The sequence below is a fragment of the Oryzias latipes genome, chromosome 6 (assembly GCF_053564925.1).
Source record: "Oryzias latipes strain Hd-rR chromosome 6, Olatipes_Hd-rR_3.1".
In the NCBI taxonomy this organism is placed as follows: domain Eukaryota; kingdom Metazoa; phylum Chordata; class Actinopteri; order Beloniformes; family Adrianichthyidae; genus Oryzias; species Oryzias latipes.
This window is the reverse complement of record NC_136242.1, coordinates 19,100,516-19,120,720: the sequence shown is the minus strand read 5'-3', so window position 1 is coordinate 19,120,720 and position 20,205 is coordinate 19,100,516. Positions and strand designations below refer to the sequence as shown.

General features: G+C 39.7%; 3 protein-coding genes across 7 annotated transcripts; 2 read left to right on the top strand and 1 right to left on the bottom strand.

Annotated features, from left to right (window-relative positions):
* Nucleotides 1-1,738: 1,738 nt before the first annotated feature.
* On the top strand, nucleotides 1,739-7,387 carry rapsn (receptor-associated protein of the synapse, 43kD). Its single transcript, XM_004069599.5, has 8 exons — nucleotides 1,739-2,390; nucleotides 3,023-3,361; nucleotides 3,947-4,105; nucleotides 4,685-4,783; nucleotides 4,935-5,057; nucleotides 5,149-5,202; nucleotides 5,322-5,521; nucleotides 5,639-7,387. The coding sequence occupies exons 1-8, from the start codon at nucleotides 2,166-2,168 to the stop codon at nucleotides 5,709-5,711; spliced, it is 1,272 nt and encodes a 423-aa protein (XP_004069647.2). The 5' UTR covers nucleotides 1,739-2,165; the 3' UTR covers nucleotides 5,712-7,387.
* Nucleotides 7,388-7,478: 91 nt separating this feature from the next.
* On the top strand, nucleotides 7,479-14,967 carry LOC101170090 (zinc-binding protein A33-like). 2 transcript variants are annotated; one of them, XM_004069985.5, is made up of 6 exons: nucleotides 7,479-8,004; nucleotides 8,164-8,259; nucleotides 8,458-8,688; nucleotides 11,156-11,178; nucleotides 11,248-11,366; nucleotides 11,444-14,967. In XM_004069985.5, exons 1-6 carry the CDS (start codon nucleotides 7,612-7,614, stop codon nucleotides 11,992-11,994), a joined length of 1,413 nt encoding a protein of 470 aa, XP_004070033.1. In that variant the 5' UTR covers nucleotides 7,479-7,611; the 3' UTR covers nucleotides 11,995-14,967. The 2 variants fall into 2 exon arrangements, with proteins under 2 accessions (XP_004070033.1, XP_020559678.1); XM_020704019.3 differs by having other exon boundaries at nucleotides 11,156-11,366.
* ighmbp2 (immunoglobulin mu DNA binding protein 2) lies at nucleotides 12,080-19,190 on the bottom strand. Of its 4 annotated transcripts, none has more exons than XM_011476072.4 (16): nucleotides 19,001-19,190; nucleotides 18,341-18,447; nucleotides 17,766-17,935; nucleotides 17,488-17,683; nucleotides 17,308-17,405; nucleotides 17,034-17,197; nucleotides 16,756-16,956; nucleotides 16,527-16,668; nucleotides 16,275-16,449; nucleotides 15,911-16,093; nucleotides 15,719-15,837; nucleotides 15,533-15,627; nucleotides 13,627-13,750; nucleotides 12,724-13,530; nucleotides 12,456-12,643; nucleotides 12,080-12,347 (listed from the first exon to the last, which is right to left on the bottom strand). In XM_011476072.4, the coding sequence occupies exons 2-16, from the start codon at nucleotides 18,415-18,417 to the stop codon at nucleotides 12,150-12,152; spliced, it is 2,937 nt and encodes a 978-aa protein (XP_011474374.1). In that variant the 5' UTR covers nucleotides 18,418-18,447; nucleotides 19,001-19,190; the 3' UTR covers nucleotides 12,080-12,149. The 4 variants fall into 4 exon arrangements, with proteins under 4 accessions (XP_011474374.1, XP_011474375.1, XP_078805466.1 ...); XM_011476073.4 differs by having other exon boundaries at nucleotides 18,341-18,420; nucleotides 19,097-19,156; XM_078949340.1 differs by having other exon boundaries at nucleotides 19,097-19,152.
* Between the last annotated feature and the right edge of the window lie 1,015 nt (nucleotides 19,191-20,205).

Below are 20,205 nucleotides of genomic sequence, written 5' to 3'. Positions count from 1 at the left end.
CAGGTTGAGTTGATGTCAAAGAGTTCCACTTTGGTCTCATCTGAGCACATCTCCTTCTCCCAGTCACTCTGTAAATCATGAAGGTGTTCATTGGCAAACTTTAGGCGGGTCTTCACACGTGCCTTCTTAAGCAGGGCTACTTTGCGAGCACTGCAAGATGTTAAACCATTGCGGTTTAAGGTATTACCAATGGTTTTCTTGGTGACTGTGGTTCCAGCTGCTTTGAGATCATCAACTGCCATGTTGTTTTAGACCTATTACTCACTGTTTTCATGATCATGGAAACCCCACCATGCAGGAACTAGTTGGATTGATGGTCATGTTGCCATTCACAAATTTGGCACAATTTGAATTCAAATTCAGTTTTATTTATGGAGCTTTTTCCTTCAAAGTGCTTCACATAAAATAGATAAGAAAAATAGTATTCATAAAAAACACAAACAAACATTCTACAAAAACGAACAGGGAAAAAAAGTTGCTAAAACAAGTTATGAGGAAATGTGAAAACTAAAAGCTAAGGTAAAAGGTTTTTAAGTTTGTTTGATTTTTTAAAAACCCCACAGTGGATGAAGCGCTTACATCCTCAGGCAGGCTGTTTCACGGTTCTGGAATGAGGCCTCAAGCGTGGGATCTGTTCTGACCTTTGGGACCCCCAGCAGACCTGCACCCTCAGGACCTGAAGGCTCTGGGTCATAAAGTAAAAGTAGTTCTGAGGAAGATGAAGGTCCAATTCCATTGAAACATTTTTATAAAATAATAAAAAAACTAAAAAAAATCAATCCTATAGCTGATTGGGAGCCGGTGCAAGGATTTCAAAATTGGTTTATAGTGCTCCTTCTTTCTGATCTTGGTTAATAGTTGTCACCCTAACCCCCAGCCTCTTGTTGATGGTTTTGTAGTCCATTTCAGTCTTGTGCAGGTCTACAATCTTCCCCCTTAAATTCACTTACAGCTCTTTAGTCTCTAGTTCTGTGACTGAATTTCAACCTAAACGGCTTGTCAATCTGCCCAAAAGGGGATTTATAGTTCAAAAACTGAAAACGTGTCATTCTTGTAGCCCCACTTCTCATCCACCTAATGACGCTGAAGACAAGGAGCAGCTTTTAGATGGATGGATGGTGTGGGATTCTGAAAAAAGGTTTTCAGTTTTGCTGCATAACTACTCAAAACGTAGCTTTTCGGGTATTCCCTCATTCTGCGGGCACACATTTTCATCCCAGACTTGAAAAGTTGAAGCAGAGAAAGCTGCCATCGAGAGGCAAAAACTTTGATCCTATTGATGTGCTGCACGAGTGTGTGCGGTTGAAACCCAACCTCAGGAACATGTCCGACTTTGTGAACTATTCTAAGCATCAGTTGCTGACTCTGAGGTGAGGGGGAGGCGAGGGTTTATAGGGGGGGCCCCATACGCATCTCCATAAGAGCCCTCAGTCGGAACGTCCAGCCACCACAAGTGCTTTCAGATACGGAGTTAATTAGTTGTTGGTAAAATAAAAGAAAGGATGTCGGATATAATCACTTCTCTGCTCAGATGCTCTTTTTTCTCAAGTTCAGTATTAAAAGTTAAAGAAATGAGAGAAAGAAGCACAAATATTCTTGATTTTGTCAGCAATGTTCATGTGAATGTAGATTGTTAGGAAGTAAAGTGACCTTGGGACAGTTTATTGAGGGCAGAACATAATTCCTGAAGGGACACATGGTCTAGAGTGACAAGGCCATCTGCTTTTGCGCCAGCACTAAGAGGAAGGTGGAGGGGGTGGGATGCAGGGTTGCTGAGAATTCCTTTTGCTTGGGTGTGGAGGGAGGAGATATTCTGGGATATCACAGTTAGCACCCAGCCAGGATACAAGATTTTTCACATGGAAATCTGAAGGGGGGGGGGATTTGTATCATTCTTTTGGGACATTTGTTGTACAGTCGGAAGGACATGACATTTTATTGGCCTTTTTAGCCAATAATCATTTAGTGACCATGGTGTTGGTGTGTCACCGCTCTGGTTCTGCGGATCCAGTTTCCCCTGCGTCTCAGCCCAGCTGGAACTGATAGAAGTGGGATTTGGTAGGCCTTTCGGCACCATCCTCTCTCACAGAATCTTCTTCAAGGATCTTCTTTCGCCTCGGATCTACTTCCTAACTGCCCTATGGAAGCTTTTATGCTGTAAACGAATGAATATTTTTATGAGGCACCTTGCTGCAGAGATGGGTCAGGACCAAACAAAACAACAAATCGAGAAGGGCCTGAGATTGTACCAGTCCAACCAGACAGACAAAGCCTTGCATGTTTGGACAAAAGTGCTGGAAAAGACCTCTGATCCTGGAGGGAAGTTTCGGGTGCTGGGATGTCTGATCACAGCTCACTCAGAAATGGGAAAATACAAAGACATGCTTAAGGTAAGCCTCTAACGCCACTCAGAATAAAACATTCAGTACATTCCAAATATTTTGATGGTTGCTGCTCAGTTTCTGGCTGATTTAAATAGTCTCTTGTTGCTGTTTCATAAATGATTGTGTATGAATGAGTTAGGTTTTTTTGTGTGATTACGTTTCATGCGAAGAGCAGTTCTTGTGAGCTTGGCTGCAACTCCAGAGTATGTCACTGAACGTCTGATCACTTTATGTGTCATCATGTCTGCTCAGGACTGGCACGGCTCCAGCTGTAGTAGCTTTTTGACATTTCCACAATGTCTCAGCAATCGCTGAATGAAATGAGGTCAAAGGTGGCAATCTTCCACCTAAAGCCACATTGAGATCATTTGGTAATTTGTGGCTTCCACAAATACGTGAGCTGCAACCTTAGAGTCAGTGTGAGGTGTCTTGTTGACATAATCCCTCTGTGCTCAAACAGCACCCCCCCCCCCCCCCCCCCTTCACTAACAGGGTTTAAATTAGTACTTCTTGAAGTAAAAGTGTTGTTAAAAAACACTTCTTGAAGTGTTGTTAAAAACTATCCAATTACTTTTTTGTTTTCGTTTTTTGCAACTTCCTCTCAATATCAGAAGCTCTTTATCCTTATTTTCCTACAGTATGCTCTCGAACAGATTGACACAGCCAGAGAAATGGAAGATCCAGACTACCTGACTGAAGGTTACCTGAACTTGGCACGCAGCAATGAAAAACTGTGTGAGTTCCAGAAAACCGTCTCTTACTGCAAAACCTGCTTAAACATGCAAGGTACCACTGTAAGCCTGCAGCTCAACGGCCAGGTATGTCTTAGCATGGGCAACGCCTATCTCGGCCTCAGTGTCTTCCAGAAAGCACTGGAGAGCTATGAGAAGGCCCTGCGCTACGCACACAACAACGATGACAAGATGCTGGAGTGCAGAGTCTGTTGCAGTCTGGGAAACATCTATGTTCAGCTGAAGGTACTCCCTCTACTGATGCTCACCTAATGATGGGATGGATGCATGGTTTTGTGGATGTAAGGGGTGCTAGAAAGAGTTCAGTCTTTTTTTTTAAACACCCAGTCAAACCTAATCCTGCTTGCTTGAGCTCTGTTTAAGATTATGATACAATACCAGAATGTCTGTAAGCAAAAGTCAGTGACGGGAACCCTGTGGAACTCTGGTTGTAGAGAGCAATGTTAGAATGATAGCTGATTGATGCAGGACAAGCATTTATTACATTCTGAATGAAGCTGATTAAAAACATTGAATGCTTGAAGCAACATAGGCTTGTTATGTAGCAGGAAAAATGCTCAACAGTTTCAAACAGGTTTTAACGGAGACCAAAAATGTGTCAGTAGAAATTCTATAGATTCCTTAGATGTTGGCAGCATCCAACAGATCCATTGTAACCCTTGTGCTATCTTTGATGACCCCACCCTTACACAGAGTTGTTCAGCGCACTGTCTGGTGGGTCAACCCCCAACGTTAAAGTGCCTAGGATAGCACAAGGGTTAAGATAACCACATCCTCAAAGTCTTACTCCCTGTTTGTGTCTGTCATCAGGATTATGAAAAAGCCCTGTTCTTCCCATGCAAAGCTGCCGAACTTGTCAATGATTACGGTAAAGGGTGGAGCCTCAAGTATCGAGCTATGAGTCAATACCACATGTCTGTGGCCTACCGGAAATTGGAGCGGTTGGCGGATGCCATGGAGTGCTGTGAGGTACTGTTTTCTAAAAAAACCATTACTTTCTGTAAAGATGACCTTGTGGAGCGTCTCAGAGTCTCTGACCCCTGATCCTAGCTATACAGATACAGTCGATTTTGTGCTGCTGACAGGTGCAAGCACCAGTTGTCCCCATTGCAGAAGGCCTAAGACCTAGACAAAAATATGCTCACAGAGGTGTTGCTTTAGAGTGTTAATGAAGAGAGTGGCTTAAGGCCTCCCTCTGTTCTAATTATGAACCAAGGGTGAAAAATAGCTTGATGTCATTGCCTTGGAGTGTAAAACTATAGTCAACAAAAGACGGGCACACATTTCAGATTTATTACATTTGCCAAGCAGATTACGCATTCTGTCATATCCGGAATACCAGCATCAAAAAGGTGACAGCTCACATTCCACACTACTTGTCACCTCCAGTGAAACTGAATGCAGTTATGTAAACTGCAAAATTAAAAAAAATCCTCATCACCTACATGCTGGTTTAGAGAGACGAGGGAATAGGTTTAAATGCAAATGTTGATTACAGGTTGGTGGGAGAACATTTCCTCTAAAACCTTCTAACTTGATCTCCAACAGGAATCAATGAAGATCGCTCTGCAGCATGGCGACCGTCCTCTGCAGGCTCTGTGCCTCCTGAACTTTGCAGACATTCATCGCTACAGGCATGCTGTTGATGTAAGGGGCCTTTACAGCATCTGTAGCACAAACCTCTGAAAATCACATTTATTTGCGACTTATCTGTATTTGCGTCTCATCTGTATTTTTTTTTCTGGTCCTGTATGTAACTGAACATATTTTTTTGTTGTCCTTCTCTGCTTGCATTCAGAAAGCATTCCCTCGATACGATTCTGCCCTGGCGATCATGACAGAGATCGGAAACCGTCTCGGACAAGCTCATGTCTACCTGGGAGTTGCAAAGTGCTGGCTTTTGAAGAAAGAACTTGATAAGGTTCATCCAGTTTTTTTTTAAAATAATTCTCGGCTACAACTTATGTCTGGATTTCATAGCAAGAACCTATCACCTCTTTTTGACTTGCCAGGCTCTTGAGTCTTTACAGCGAGCGCAGGAGTTGGCAGATGGAATGGGAAACAAGGTAAATGGATTCTCTCAATAAGGACAAATCCCACCTAATGAGTGAAGATAAAGTATTAAAAAATAATTAATTGGTGCTGAAGTTGTTTGTGATTTTGTTCTTTTTTTATTTTGTGTAAGCTGTGCACGCTGAAAGTTCACTGCCTGAGCGAAGGAATCTACCAAAGTCGTAAGCAGCAAGAAGAAGTCAGAGAGCAGGTGGTCAAGTTCCTGCAGTGCGTTGAGGAGCTCGAACTCTATTGCGGCATTTGTGGAGAGTCTATTGGGGACAGGGATCAAAAACTGCAGGCCCTGCCCTGTTCCCACATCTATCACCTCAGGTACGTGTTTGTTCTCTCTTCCTCAAACAGTCATATCTGCCATCAAATAGAACTCAAATAAATATAAACTGTGTTCTTAGATTATGTGTGGGTCCTCACGTGATCTCATGCTTCCAGGTGTCTGCAGACAAATGGGACAAAGGGTTGTCCTAAGTGTTTTAAGTCCTCCATGAAGCCTGGATTCGTTTGACTGGAAGCTCACACTTTTGCCATGGATCTGCAGATGTTGCGCAATTCTTCACAGGCTCCTGGTTGGTTTCCCAAAAGCAGGTGGCCTCAGGGAGAGCGGAAAATGTTGAAAGGAGCAGAAGATAACTGCTCTGTGTGAAGGATGCTGACCTGAACCAAGGGAGTTCCCGAGTGCAGCTCAGAGGAGTCGGATCGAGGCATCCAACTCATTTGGACATCATTCTGATGTTAGCAGAGGAGATGCTGTGAATCTGTCAACTTTCAAGATAAACTGGAGAACCAACATTTAATTACAGAAAAAAAAACTTTCAAAGCAACAGAACTTTCTGTCTGTCTTATGCATGATGACTATCTTAAAAAAATGAGCTAGAAAGTAGAATTAATTCCCACAGTTTTAATCTCAAGGTTTATTGTTAACATAAACATTAGAGTACTACTCTGTTTAAACATTTCTGTTGATATATTTATACCCCATTGCAGAGGTCATTTTTTAAAATGATGCTTTTATTTTTTTTTATTTCTCAACATACTAGAAAAAAACAATTCTAAATTCAACATCATATTCTATTGCTAATTTCTTTTTTGAGTTGCTTAGTTTGTTTTATAAAATCTAAAATCTCTTAACTATTCAAAAACTAATATGTCTTTACTAACCAGGTAATAGCAGCAGCTTTTATTCCTTAACATTTGAACAAGAGACTGGATCAAAGCACGTCATTTCGATAGAAATTCTTTCTGTGTGTGTCATCTAGGAAACAATCTAACACAAAAGGAAACCTGTTTATTGGTTGGGTTTTTGACCAATCAAAAAGTTACTCCGCTTTTTGGCAAAAAAAAATTGTGCACACAGTTTATTTTATTGTATCTCATTTTTGTATATTCAATGGCATTAAGAGAGAAAGCTCTCACTGGAACAACTTTATCAGTGAGCATGTTCTATTTGTGATGCTGATCATCAACACAATCCTGTAATTGTTCAGTACAATGTTACTATACTTTTTTCTTAATAGTTATTGAGTGTTTACCAATAATATTCCATGTAATTTATTAAACAGCTACTGTTATGAGACTTTTTTGATGAGGGAGGGTACACCAAGCTTGCCTTGTTTCACAGAAATTCTTGTTTAACTGTAGAATAATTATAGCGATTTTTAATGGTATTGTTAATGAATAATTGTTTTTTTTGTGGTAAGAAAGAAATTCTAACATAGGCCAACATGTCTTGAAAATTTGGAACTGATTTTGAACTACACACAGTGTCACAAAACTGAGACTTACTTTGTTCTTGGCTTTATTACGGAGACATCACAGCACAGGCACTTCTAATTCTCATTTTGGAAACTTAATTTTTCCTTTCAAGTTCTCTGCAGTTCAGAAAATGTTGATTATCTATGCATTAACCTGTATGGAGCCTTATCCATTGTTTATTTTCTGCTCTGACTACAGAAAAGATGCCATTAACATTCAAAACTACCTCTGTTTATGCTGCCAAGTGTCAGTTAATTCAGTCACTTCACAGCTATAAAATCCATACAATATATTTTTCTGAATGACTGTTTTCTGGCTTGGAGCCTGACTGGAATGCCTGGCTGTCTTTATGCATTTAGTCAAACCTTGTTTTTTGAAAACACTGAAATGTTTCATTATGGCAAATAAAAAAGGGCCTAAAAAACAAAAGTGCTATTACATAAAAAGGATATTCATTTCCAGAAAGTGCACATGAACTTGATGACGAGTGAAACATCTTTTACGTCAGTATGTACAGCTGTAAACTTAACCTGTCCCTCCAGCTCATCAAGATTTACTGGATTCAGTTCTGCGCTCGGATTGCTCCTCCTACTGTAACAAAACCTGACTAGAACAAGCTTGTTCTCATACTGCAGCTTTAGAGACTCTTCAACATGATGGCAGCGAGGGCCATCATCTCTGAGGACTTACACTGTCCTCAGTGCTCTGACATTTACTGTCTTCCTCTTCTTTTAGCATGTGGCCACAATGTTTGTAACCATTGCTTAAAGAAATTCTGGGAAATGAAAGGATGTCGACTGTGTCCCGTCTGTGGCAGTGAGTCTCCCTCTGCTAGGCCTCCTATCAATCTGCAGCTTAAGATAGCAGCAGATCAGCAGAAGGCCCAGAATCTCTACGTCAAACACGGAGATTGTTTGATTCACAACGAGCCGCTGAAGGTGTTCTGCAACAACGATCAGGAGCCCATCTGTCTGATCTGCCAGATATCCATGCAGCATAAAGTGCATCAGTGCTGCCCGGTGGAAGAAGCAGCCCAACAGAAAAAGGTACAGTAAAAATGGGAACATTTCATGGGTGTGGGATGACATCCAAAAAGCAAAAAGAAATTTGCATCTATAATTGCAAAATTCCTTAACTTTTACTACTTGCCAGAGCTGCTGCTTTCATTTAACTGTTTAACTTTGGAATTTCAACGTTTATGTCAGATTGAAATCTCAGCCATTCTGGACTCTTTGAGAAAAACTCTCAAAAGCCTGTACAATAAAAAACAGCAAATGGAAGAAACAAAAGCCTACATACAGGTAAGCTGTTTTCTAAATTTACATTTTTATGTCTTTTTATGCCTTTACCTTTTTTTCATATGAACACACATTTTCTAAGTGATGTTTAACTTTGAATGTAACTCACATTTTTATCAAGGCAGAAAAGTTACATTTCACCATGACATTTGCTTTAAGTTTTTTGTTTACAATACATAACCGACTTAATTGGCATGGCAGGCTCAAAGTGCTCAAGTTGAGGAAGAAATTAAGAACGAATTTAGGATTCTTCATCAGTTCCTCTGGGATGAGGAAACCAACCAACTGAAGGCGCTAAAACAAGAGGAGGACACCAAAGTCCAGGTCATGCGTAAGAAGATGGAAGACACCGTGAAGCAGATCCAAAGGCTTTCCTCCACCATCAGTGAAACCGAGTCTGCTCTCAAAGTCAGGGATCTGCCATTTTTACTGGTAAATGCTTTGCCAGTTTTTGCTGCTTTTAACACAGAAGCTTGAAAATTGAATTTCTATCAAAACTACACAGTCAGTTTAATTGAAAGTATTCCTTATTGACCTCCTGTGTCTTAATTTTACTTGGGACTACAAAATTATTGACAAATAAATGAAAAGGTTATTTGGCTCAGAATGCACACTTGTTTGGCTATGATCCCTTACATCCACACCCAACAGCCAATAAAAATCGAGCATACACCTGGACCATGACAGAAATTAACGCACTTCGCTGAAGCAACCATCTGAGTAAGTTTTTTTTTTTTTTTTAACCCTTGTGCTATCCTAGGCACTTTAACGTTGGGAGTTGGGTCATCTAGACCCACTAGACAGTGCGCTGAACCTTTTTTCCTCAATGATTTGTGATCTTCACTGGTGTCCATGGATTACATGAAATCTTTCCACCTTTATCCACCTTTGTCATGGTAGGGAGAACACGTCAATGTCAGCTAAGATAGCACAAGGGTTAAGAGTTTTATAGCTTTCTTTTTTTTTTTTAAAAGCAGGAGATCGTTTTTGAAATACAAAAAATTCAGCTTCAATTTCCGGACACAACAGCTATGGATAAAATTTTTGACCTAAAATAACAACATTGTTAAAAATAAACTGAAAATTCCTTTTTTTTTTTGATACACCCTGAATATTAAGGTATGAAAATGTTGGTATTGAGTTTTTTGTTAGAAGCCATCTATATAAATCATTCCAGAAAGTTTTTCCCGAACTGCAATCATGAAAGAGGAGCTTTTGAGTTAAATTTTTTTTTATACATGCATAAAATATCCTGTATATTAAATCTCATACGTAAAAATTCCTTCAATGTGTAGATGTTGTTCATCGTTTTAAAGTGGACCTCTTTCATTTTTTGGAGGTAAGCGGAAACAAAGAAAACATGATCTAATGTGAAAAGTGTCTGTTTCTGAAAAAGTGTGGGACAGAATCTTCCTTCTAACAGGAAGGGGAAATAATTTAGCTGTCAAGGAGGCTCTTAAAAATTTGTTATTGCATTTGCACATTGTCAATATGCACATTGTCAATTAACATTTTTGGAGGTTGAGGTAAAATCAATCAATTTTTTACACTTGCTCTGGTTAAACAGGCCAACTCTGTAAAAATTGCTTTAACAAGTCTTGAATATTCTGTGAATGTGCAATCCAAATTGTACTTGTTCCGTAACCCTTGTGCTATCCTAGGCACTTTACCATTGAGAGTTGGGTCACCTAGACCCACTAGACAGTGCGCCGAACCTTTTTTCTTCAATGATTTGTGATCTTCACTGGTGTCCATGGATTACATGAAATCTTTTCACCCTATATCCACCTTTGTCATGGTAGGGAGAACACGTCAATGCAATGGTGAGGTCATCTAAGATAGCACAAGGGTTAAATCTGTATATTTGAGAAATGTTCAATCACTGTCCATCAGGTGAACAATTGCCAAGCACACCAATGGTTGGTGTGCCTAGCACAACAACCTACTTGGCACACCAATTGTTTTTTTCCCCGTCAGAAAAAAACCAACCAAACAGGGAAGTCATGTTTTACCAAAAACCTAACTATTCTTACGTCAGATCTCTGGTGCAAAATTATTGTAAAAAGGAACTTCCTCATTGTTCAATCAGTAAACAATTACAAGAAAGAGAAAAAGAAAATAGGTCGGTTTTAATTTTATTTTGTTAAAGAGGGAGAGCATCAATGCGCTTTATAAAAATAAAAAGCTAACATTTATAATTGTTTTGCTATGAAAGGGTTTGATGATATTTCCCAGAACTGGACAGGATGAGGAGCTGTGATCAGTGTAGTAAGGAGAGGAAGAAAAAAGAAAAAAACACAGCAAACTATTTTAAGGATTTTTTCAATAAAAGGTGAATGCAGATCCGTAAACAAAGATCAGAACACTTTGTAATTCTTACGGTAACTGGTCCAGAAACAGAAAGGGTCGGCAACAAGACATGAGCAAAATGGGCTTGACAGTGACCACAAAATTAAAACAAACAGGAAGAGATGAGAAAGAGCAGCTCAGAACAGATAGGAGTAATGAGGATGATGAGGAGTGAAAGGAGTGGCAAGACCTGATTGAAAACAGCTGCAGGAGGTCTGGCAAAGCAGCAGAACATGACATAAAAGTTATTCTAAAATTATTTTTTGGGTCAGATGCAACCCATAAAATGTGAAAGCTGAAAGAGGATTTATTTTATTAATATTGTGGGCTTTTAAGAAAATACACAAATTATGCATTTATAATCAATACAGTACAACAATTGTTGCTATTGTCAAATATTCCATCTATACTTGTATTTCTGGATTTAAGAAAAAGTGTTTTGGTCTTTCGATAAATAAATCTGTTAGTGTTGAAAAAGTGTGTATCTATTTACAATAACTCTGTATAATATTGCATTTGGTGACTTTTTCCTCTATGTTCTTCTTTTAAGGGTTACAAGGAAACAAAGAAAAGGTATTTTCAACCAACTCATAACTACTATCTTCCCAGAAACCATGTTGTAATGATTTTAACATCTTATAGGGTCAAATGTAACATCCAGGAGCCAGAGTTTATCCGAGACATTCTGATCAATTCTGCAAAGCATCTGGGAATACTCAAGTTTAAAATTTGGAAAAAAATGGCCAACACTGTCAAATATGGTGAGTGAACAGCTGCCTACGTTTATAAGTCAGATGTTCCGTATCAGAAGTCAACCAGAAGGAATTTTGTTTTTTAGCTCCAGTCATCCTGGATCCGAACACGGCACAGCCAAACTTACAGCTCTCTCAAGGCCTGACGAGCATGCACTACAGCAGAAAGCAGCTCCTGCCTGACAACCCTGAACGCTGCACTAACCGTGTGTGCGTCCTGGGCGCCACCGGCTTCACATCTGGACTTCACAGCTGGACTGTGGAGTTGGGCCAGGTCAAAGACTGGCACATTGGAGTGGTTCGAGAGTCCATCAAAAGAAAGAGCACAAACTGCTTGAACCCCGATGAAGGGTTCTGGGTGATTGGTCTGAGCGATGGAGACTCACTGTGGGCTGAAAGTTCTCCTCGCGCCATGCTAACGGTGAAGCAGAAGCCTGAAAGGATCACTGTGAAGCTGGACTTGAACAAGGGAAAGGTCGTCTTCATCAATACTGCTAATTCCACTGTCATATACACATTTAAAGACAAGTTTACAGAGAAGATTTATCCCTATTTTTCTCTGGGCTTAAATGAGGAATGGAAAAACTCGAGCCCTTTAACCATCTGTCCTCTGACAATCAGTGTGAACACAGAGTAGATGTGTATGGATTCTGCAGAGATCCAGAGTAGTTAGTTAAATGCCAAATGTATTTCAAAAATGTAAATTACAAGCACGCCACAAGTTCGTAATTTGCACAGCTTTAATTTTCCTTACATTTAATTTAAGAAAATCACTGTGTTGATTGGGGGACATTAGTTTTCCTTTTCCGTGCCTTTTGGCTTCCTCTGTGATGCCATGTCCTTTAATTTAGAGTCCAGTTTTCTCTGCAGGTGTGCCTTCCTATTTGGATCCATGGACTTGTCTTTTTTGCCGCTTCCTGCATAAAGAACCCCCTCTTTGCTGATCCTCATCCGAGCCTGCGACTTGGCCTTATCTCCACAGCCATGAACCTAGAGGGAATTGATGAAATGGCAGTTTAGTAGAAATACTTGGTCTTAGAGTCAAAAACTCGTCTGATGAGAAACCGAACGGTGGTGGGCTTCCAGTTGGCGCCTTACCTCTGGTATGTGATGACTGAGGCAATACTGCCTGTTGCAAAACAAACAAAGCTGTCCGAGTGTTAACACAGATGCTTTACACTTGACAAAACTACAAATGCTGTCAGCCTTCATGACAGCGCTGATGAGAGCATCAAAGTCATCGGCGCCGGCGACGTCACAGGCTCCCGGCTTTGTTTTGCTTTTCCCTGGAAGCAGAAAGAAAGATTCGGAGTTAAACTGTTGCTAATCTTACCTAAATGAAACGCTTAAGCCGTTTTGATCAAACCTTTTGTCTTTTTCATTTGCTGCTCCTTAGCTGCAGGGATACTGTTCTGCTGCTTCCTCTGAGCAGCCTCCTCCCTCCTCTTCTGCTCCCTCTTCATTCTCTCCAAGTGTAAACTTTTCAGGTCTAATGACGGTTGAGGCAACGGGTCACTTTGCAGAATGGAAGCTGCCTCGTTCCCGTTGGAGACAGTTTCTTCTTCCTGGGTCAGTTCCTCTTGTCTCACTTTCTGAGCTGGTGGTGATTTTAGGGGCCTGGAGACTGTTATGTGCCTGTCACTGCCCTCTCCTTTACTTTCATGAACCAGACCTAGCTCCTCAGCAATCTGGTGGACCAGCAGACGGTCGTGGGAGTTAAAGGATGCAGGGAACTGCAAATCACTTTGTTTTAAGTCCTTCATAAAGCTCTCCACCTGTTCTCTGATCTCAGCGCGTCTACTCTTGCTTTGCTCTTGCTCAGACGTTGCTTGGTTTTGTGACCCAGCTGTGTTTTCTTTGCAGCTGTTCCCAGACTTCTTCTGCACCGGCTTCACCTTGCTCGAGGGCTGATCTCTGGTCTTCAGTTTGGTGGATGTAGACGCAGATGTGGTCTTTACTTCTTTGCGGGTGCGAGTGTAGTTCTGTGGTACAGTATCCTCCAGGTATTCGAAAGCTGTTCTGACCTCGCCCATTTCAGTCATGTGATCGACCAGGGACTTCAGGAAGGCGTGGTTCTGCACAGTCTGAGTGTCACACACCACAGCGATGTGTCTTCTCGCTCGTGTGACTGCTACATTTATTCTTCTGTCTTCTGACAGAAATCCAACTTCCCCTTAAAAAGAAAAAAACATTTTATAAAGATTTGTTTTTTTTAAGGATGTCATGGGTCACCCCGATAATGATGCTGGACCATGAACAGAGGAGCCACCTTTTCTGTTGGACCGAACTAATGAGAGCACTACAGCTTCTTTTTCTCTGCCTTGGAATCCATCCACTGACTTTATCTCCAGCTCTGGATGCCGAGCAGAAAGTCTCTGACGCAGAAGATCAACCTTTACAAAAATAAAACATCATTGCAGATCAGGTACCTGCAGAAGAGACAGCTTCCTTTTCTTACACCAAGTCAAGTTCTTTCAAAATGTCAACTATTTTTATTATTTGTTAAATCTCTGGGAAAAAGTACTAGATGTTTGTGACGTGCTTTGTTAAAAATACAGTGAAGTCAGTGTGCTCTCTTTTCAACCATGTCTTTACACCTCTATTCATAGCAGCTGGGGGAGAGACTCACTCCTCGCTGTCACTTTGTTTTGTGCGCCTCCTTGAGCGTTCAACTTAAGTCCCATTACATCACATAGACAGTGCAGCTAAAAATAGAAAACACTATTAGAACAAAACCCTCTGGCAATTCCAGTGTGTGACCTGAATGCTGCCGGTTGAAGAGCGGAGACACAGAATCTTTGTATTGACGTCGAAGGAACTTATTTAGCATGCAAGCACACTTAGAAAAGAACTTTTTTTAGACCACAGATTAGAGTTTATTAACTAATATGATGGAAAAAGAGAGCTAAAGGTAAAGTTGCTGAAGTATAAGAGGATGATGGTGAATGAAGCCTTTACATGCAATTAAATGTTTTAGACAAGACTACCTTCTTTGTGTAACTAAGAATAAAATGTGAAGAAACTGTTTTGTTTTGTTTTTTAAACGTCTTTTAGATTAATTGCTTGATCATTTGTATTTTTAATAGTTTGTTTGTGTAAAAACTGTCTACACACAAGTCTGTCAGTTGATTGTGAGTCTACTGATCACTGCTGCTGTCACACTGATTTCTTGTGAAGGATCAATAAAGCACGTGTGTTTTCTCTGGATTTAAAGCTCCCTCAGGCAAGTCACTTGTTTTCAATGTCTGTCAGGAAGCTCTGCAGTCTGCTGGCGATGTGACCGCAGACAGCACATCTCATTCCACAGTCCAACGATTGGTCCATTTTGGAATATTTTCCATCTTAAGGAAAAACCAAAACTATGAATCAAAGGTATCAAGACTCAGAATGATAGTTGAAGTCCAGACAGAGGTAATCTGACAGATATCATTGTGTTGCTATTTTATCTGGAGTTTCATAAACAGGATGTGACATAATGCATCACTCTATCCTTTGTAACACGTGACCTTTAACCCAACATTACTTTCTATAGTAGGACAGATTGAATGCTGACATGATGCTCTCCTCTGTTGTGTCTTTAGAGGAAAATAATAAAGGTTTCAAAACCTGTTGTCTGACTAATTATCTGACGCTACTTACAAAATTAAGAAAACTTTGAGACATACTTGTATCTGGCTGTTTCTCATAAAAACTTTGAATTTTTCCAATGATAATGTGTTTCTAATCAGATCTAAAGAATCTACTGAGAAACTTGTCTCTGTGTGCTCCAGAAGAGCCTTTTTTATAACGGTAAATAAACAACAGAGTAGTGGCTTTTTTGTAGCATTTCATGTTTTTTTTACATACAACAGATTGATTAATCATCATACAACCTTTAAATGTTTTTTCATGATTTATTTTAGCTATGAACAGTGATAGAACACTCCAAGACTTTTCCATTTTGGAATTTAAATTTAAAAAAAAAATGTGTTTTTTTAAACGTGCAACACATCAGTTGTACTTTGTTGACTGAAAATCTTTACATTTTGAACTTGCATGAACAATTACAATTCAATGAGATTAATTCTAAGTTTTTATTTTTGGTCAATTTTTCTATAAATTCCAGATTCATATAAATTACAGTTTAATCATTGAAACTGTTTTAAAACAGCAAAAAATTCATGACTCTGATTTACCTGCAGATTGTATGGAGCGATGACAGCAATGTCTTTGGCTTTAACACCAGCTTCAGTTAAGGCCTTTATGTGCAGTTCAACAATGTCTACCTCACCTGGAGAGACATGAAGCGCAGCACTGTGTAAAAAGGCGAGTAAAATCATCCAGTTTTGCTCTTGCTTTAAAAAGAACTAACAAAGGATGACCTTGGTTGCCTTTGGACTGTTCGTCTGTGACCTCCATCTCTGTCAGGCCGCTTCCTGCCGTGTCGATCAGAAGAAGTGGAGTGCTCGTCTCGGCGACAGAGGCAACGCCTGTGAGATCTCTGTTGGATCAAGCACATGTTTAATCATCTGTTTGAAATCTTAAAGTTTCCTTTTTGATGTGAGGGCACTAACTTTAACAAATGGCTTTCCACCGAGCAGTGAGCTGTTAATTTCCCTTGGTACATCTCCTTGGAGGCCCACTCCATGATGGCACTGTTCATTCGGTACTGGACTGTTAACATGCGGACCACTACATCTCCATAGATCTGAATAACTCTTTCCATGAGACTCAGAGACAATCCTTTTGATGCAGCTCTGTTAGAGTAACAAAAGAGGTAATAATAGTCACCAAAGAGCAATCAAACTAAAACATTTAAAATGCACTCATTTCTTGAACTGATGAGGTAAACCGTATAACTCATTAATAAAGTGTTTTTAGAAGTAAATGCCAAAGAGCCAGTGCAAAAAAAAAATTCAAATAGAAATGTGTGTTTACGCTTGTGATTTGATTGTCGGAGGCAGTTGCTTGTAGTCCCCAGCCAGAATGCATTTTCGTGCTTTCAGCAGTGCAATCCAGCAGCTGCTCTCCAAAGCCTGAGCACACTCATCTATGACCACCCAGTCAAAATGCTCCGCAGGCAGGAGCTTCAGAGGACCATCATCGCAGGCCCCTAAAGACACAGACAGCTTCCTGTCACTGCCTCACATCACTGCAGTGAAGCTGAACTGTTGGTTTCAGTCCACTCACCGGTGTTGGTTGACAGCACAACATCTGCTCCCTTCAGGATTTGGGTGATGGCTGTAGCTTCCCTGGATTTTAGTTCCTTTTTCAACTCCCCTATTTCTCGTTTATAGTTCCCGCGCTCACCTTTCTCCTTCTTCATTCCCATCTTAAAAAAAGAATAGAATAGAGTTTGAAATAAAGTTGAGGTGCAAAGAACTTTATGTTACTACAGAGGGGTAAGAAAAATACTCACTAATACTTTATCAATATCTTTCCGGATGTCAGCGATGATGTTTGCGTTGTCACTCTGAGCGAGGATGGCATCCAGCGAGTGTTTCTGGATGGACTCCAGCAGTCTGGCAGGGTGTCCCAGTCTCAGGACTTTGGCTTTGCACTGTGCTAACCTTTCCACTAAATTGTCCACAGCAACATTTGAGGGGGCGCAGCACAGCACCTGCATCGATGCAAGAACCCCACGCATTGAATCAAGTCATTTTCAGATGTAAAAAAATAAACCAATGGATTGGATACCTTCTGGCCTTGTTTCACTGCCTGCAGGATGATTTCCACTACAGTGGTGGTTTTTCCCGTCCCGGGAGGACCATGAATCACAGCCAGTTCTCTCTGTGACAGAGCAAACATAACAGCTTCTCTTTGGGAGTCATCCAAGTTTGAGTTAAAAAACTGGACTTCAACTGACAACAAAAAAAACATAGAAAAGAATTTAGACATTTGGAGAAATAAACAGGATTTAAAAGCATTTAAGAAGCTGTTTAAATAGTTGATCATAAAAAGAATTACTTACTTGGTTGTGAATGAGATGATGGTTGTGCGTTTCCAAAAAGGACATTTATAATATTGCCAGCTGGTCCATTGCTATATCCATTTAACACATTCAGCGCTCTACCAACAAATAGCCAAAATAAGATTCTGTGTTCACTGATGAAATGCGGCCTATGGATGATATCCAGGTCACACATCTTACCGTTTCATTCGCTTGTAAGTGACATCATTGGCCAATTTTAGGAGGTTGTATAGTGAGTTTGTATCCAGGACAGCATCATCCTTTAGAATATCAATGGCCACACTTACAGATGCTTGGCTAACTCTGGTTACTATCCCTGTGCATATCTGTGAGGTTGCACTGCATCCAGCCGCATCATACAAGCCAACAATATCGCCTGCAAGAAAAGACAACTTTAAGTGAGTAAAAAAATTAGCAAAAATTCTCCAGCCACATTAGTGTTAAGGTGTCAGACTCACCGGGACCAAAGCAGTTGCTAGGAAGAGAGGAGAAACCAAGATGTTTTCTTGGCTCTAGAACAAGAACTGTGCGTCCGTAGAGCCCGGTGAACTGACTGCCTATCTGCAGTTTCAGCAGACAAATGCCTTTGCTTTGAAGATCCTTTAGGGAACGGTTCTCCTGCCATGTTCTAAAGGGAAACAACAAGTGACCAATATACAGGTACAGCTATCAAGAAAGATGACAAACAAAGATGTTCTGGGAAAAAATACACATATGTTTGATGGCATTATCTAACAGTACTAAACCAAACTTGAAGGTTGACATAATTCACACCTATTGAAGTTGGCCAAGATAATAAAAATCTGAAGATGAATTAATAAATGCACAATTAATGCATTTTCTTCCTGCAAGGAAAACTTTTTTATGAAGCTAAAAATCCAATTTTGATTTTTTTTTTAAACTGGCAGAGCCAATGACTGATCCTCAGGCTAAAACTAAAAAACAAGCCTTGTTTTTCTTTACATTTTTTAAAATGAATTGCTAAGATCTCTCACATCAAACACCAACAGGATATTTATGGACAGTTACATACCTGGTTTCCTCTATTTCTGCCTCTCGCTCCTCTTGTAATAGTTCAAGGGTTTTAGATACAAATGTCTCCACTTCCATTGTCTACAGTAAAAAGATGACAGAGATGATCTGAAAATGAAATCTGTAAATTCATATACTAGGAGAGATGGACAAGAAACAAACCACATTTATAAATTAATTTATGCCATCCGAGTCATGGCACTCATATAAAATTTAAGTGACAATTAAGGAAAAATCTATTAATTCAAATATAAATTTATTCAAATATTTTAATCTCACTTAATTTACCTGACATTTAAATATTTTTGAGCCCATATTTTCGATTATAAGAATTTCTAAAGATTTAATCTATTTGCCTTGTTTTGTCCTTGATAAAAACTAAAATTCAACTGACAAGAAAAACGACAGAAATATAAATGTAAAAATGACATTATGGTTAAATTTTTAGTTAACATTCATCACAAAGAACATGTGGTCTACAGTTTAATTCAACGTTTTGTCGTTTCTCAACTAGAGAACATTCGATGAGTTATAGTCCAAAGTCCATAAAATTAGGTTTAACTTTGTTTACTTAACTTAAATTTAAGAATTGTTGAAGTAAAAACCAAATGCTAACAACAAGCTAGGTCACACGATTTCACTGACAAACAAAAACACTCACTTCAAAACCTAATAAGTCACCAAAACAGCAAGTAAATGTACAGAAGGAAAGCAATGTCTGTTAAATATCTCAATAACATGATAATCCGCTGCGAACCTGCCTGTTCTTTGGATTTTTTTTTTACTCGTGTTATTTTCCCTAAACACACATTCGAGCTAAGCATAAAGAGTGTTCCATACTGCCACCTACTGACCGGAGGACCAATCTTCACTTACTGAATCATTGCGGAGAATGATGTATCAATTTATCCCGTCGTAAATGTCATTTAATTTAATTTCATTTATATTCAAAATAAGGTGCTTTACTTCTTTCATAGAACCTTTTACACAGGGAAAAGCAGGACTGAAGAAGAAAATAAAAAAATATTTGTGCAGTCCACTTCACTGATAAAATAAATAACATTAGATTTAATATCACCCAATGACCACTAACAGTTCAGTCTGTTGCATTCTGTTTGCCTTTTAAGAACACACTTGAGAGTTTTGCCTTGATTGATGCTACAAAGATTCGTAAAGTGATTTCCCAACTTAAAAGTAAAACCTGTTCTCTGGATCCCATCCCCACCTCTCTTTTTAAGTCGGTGTGTTCATCCTGTGAGGAGGAACTCCTGAATATCGTTAACCGCTCTCTTCAGAATGGGATCTTTCCCACATCCTTAAAGACTGTTATAGTGAGACCCACTCTGAAGAAGAGCGGTTTAGATGCTTCAAATCTATGTAATTACCGACCAGTGTCAAACCTGCCATTTTTAAGTAAGATTTTAGAAAAACTAGTTTTTAATCCAACTAAATGATTTTATTAATAAAAATAATATTCTAGAAAAATTTCAGTCTGGTTTTAGATCACATCATTCCGCAGAGACGGCGCTGGTCAAGGTTATAAATGATCTCAAGTCCAATTTTGATTAAAAGAAAACATCTGTTTTAGTATTGCTGGACCTGAGTGCAGCCTTCGACACAGTTGACCACGCCATTCTTCTAAACAGACTGCATGACATGGTTGGAATCACTGGAACTGTGTACAGCTGGTTTGAATCCTACCTCACAGGAAGAGATTTTATTGTCAGTATAAATGATGCATCATCTGGGAGGCACGGACTGACATGTGGTGTGCCACAAGGTTCAGTACTTGGCCCCACACTTTTTAACCTTTACATGCTACCGTTAGGTGATGTCATCAGGAGACATGGCATAAACTTTTATAGT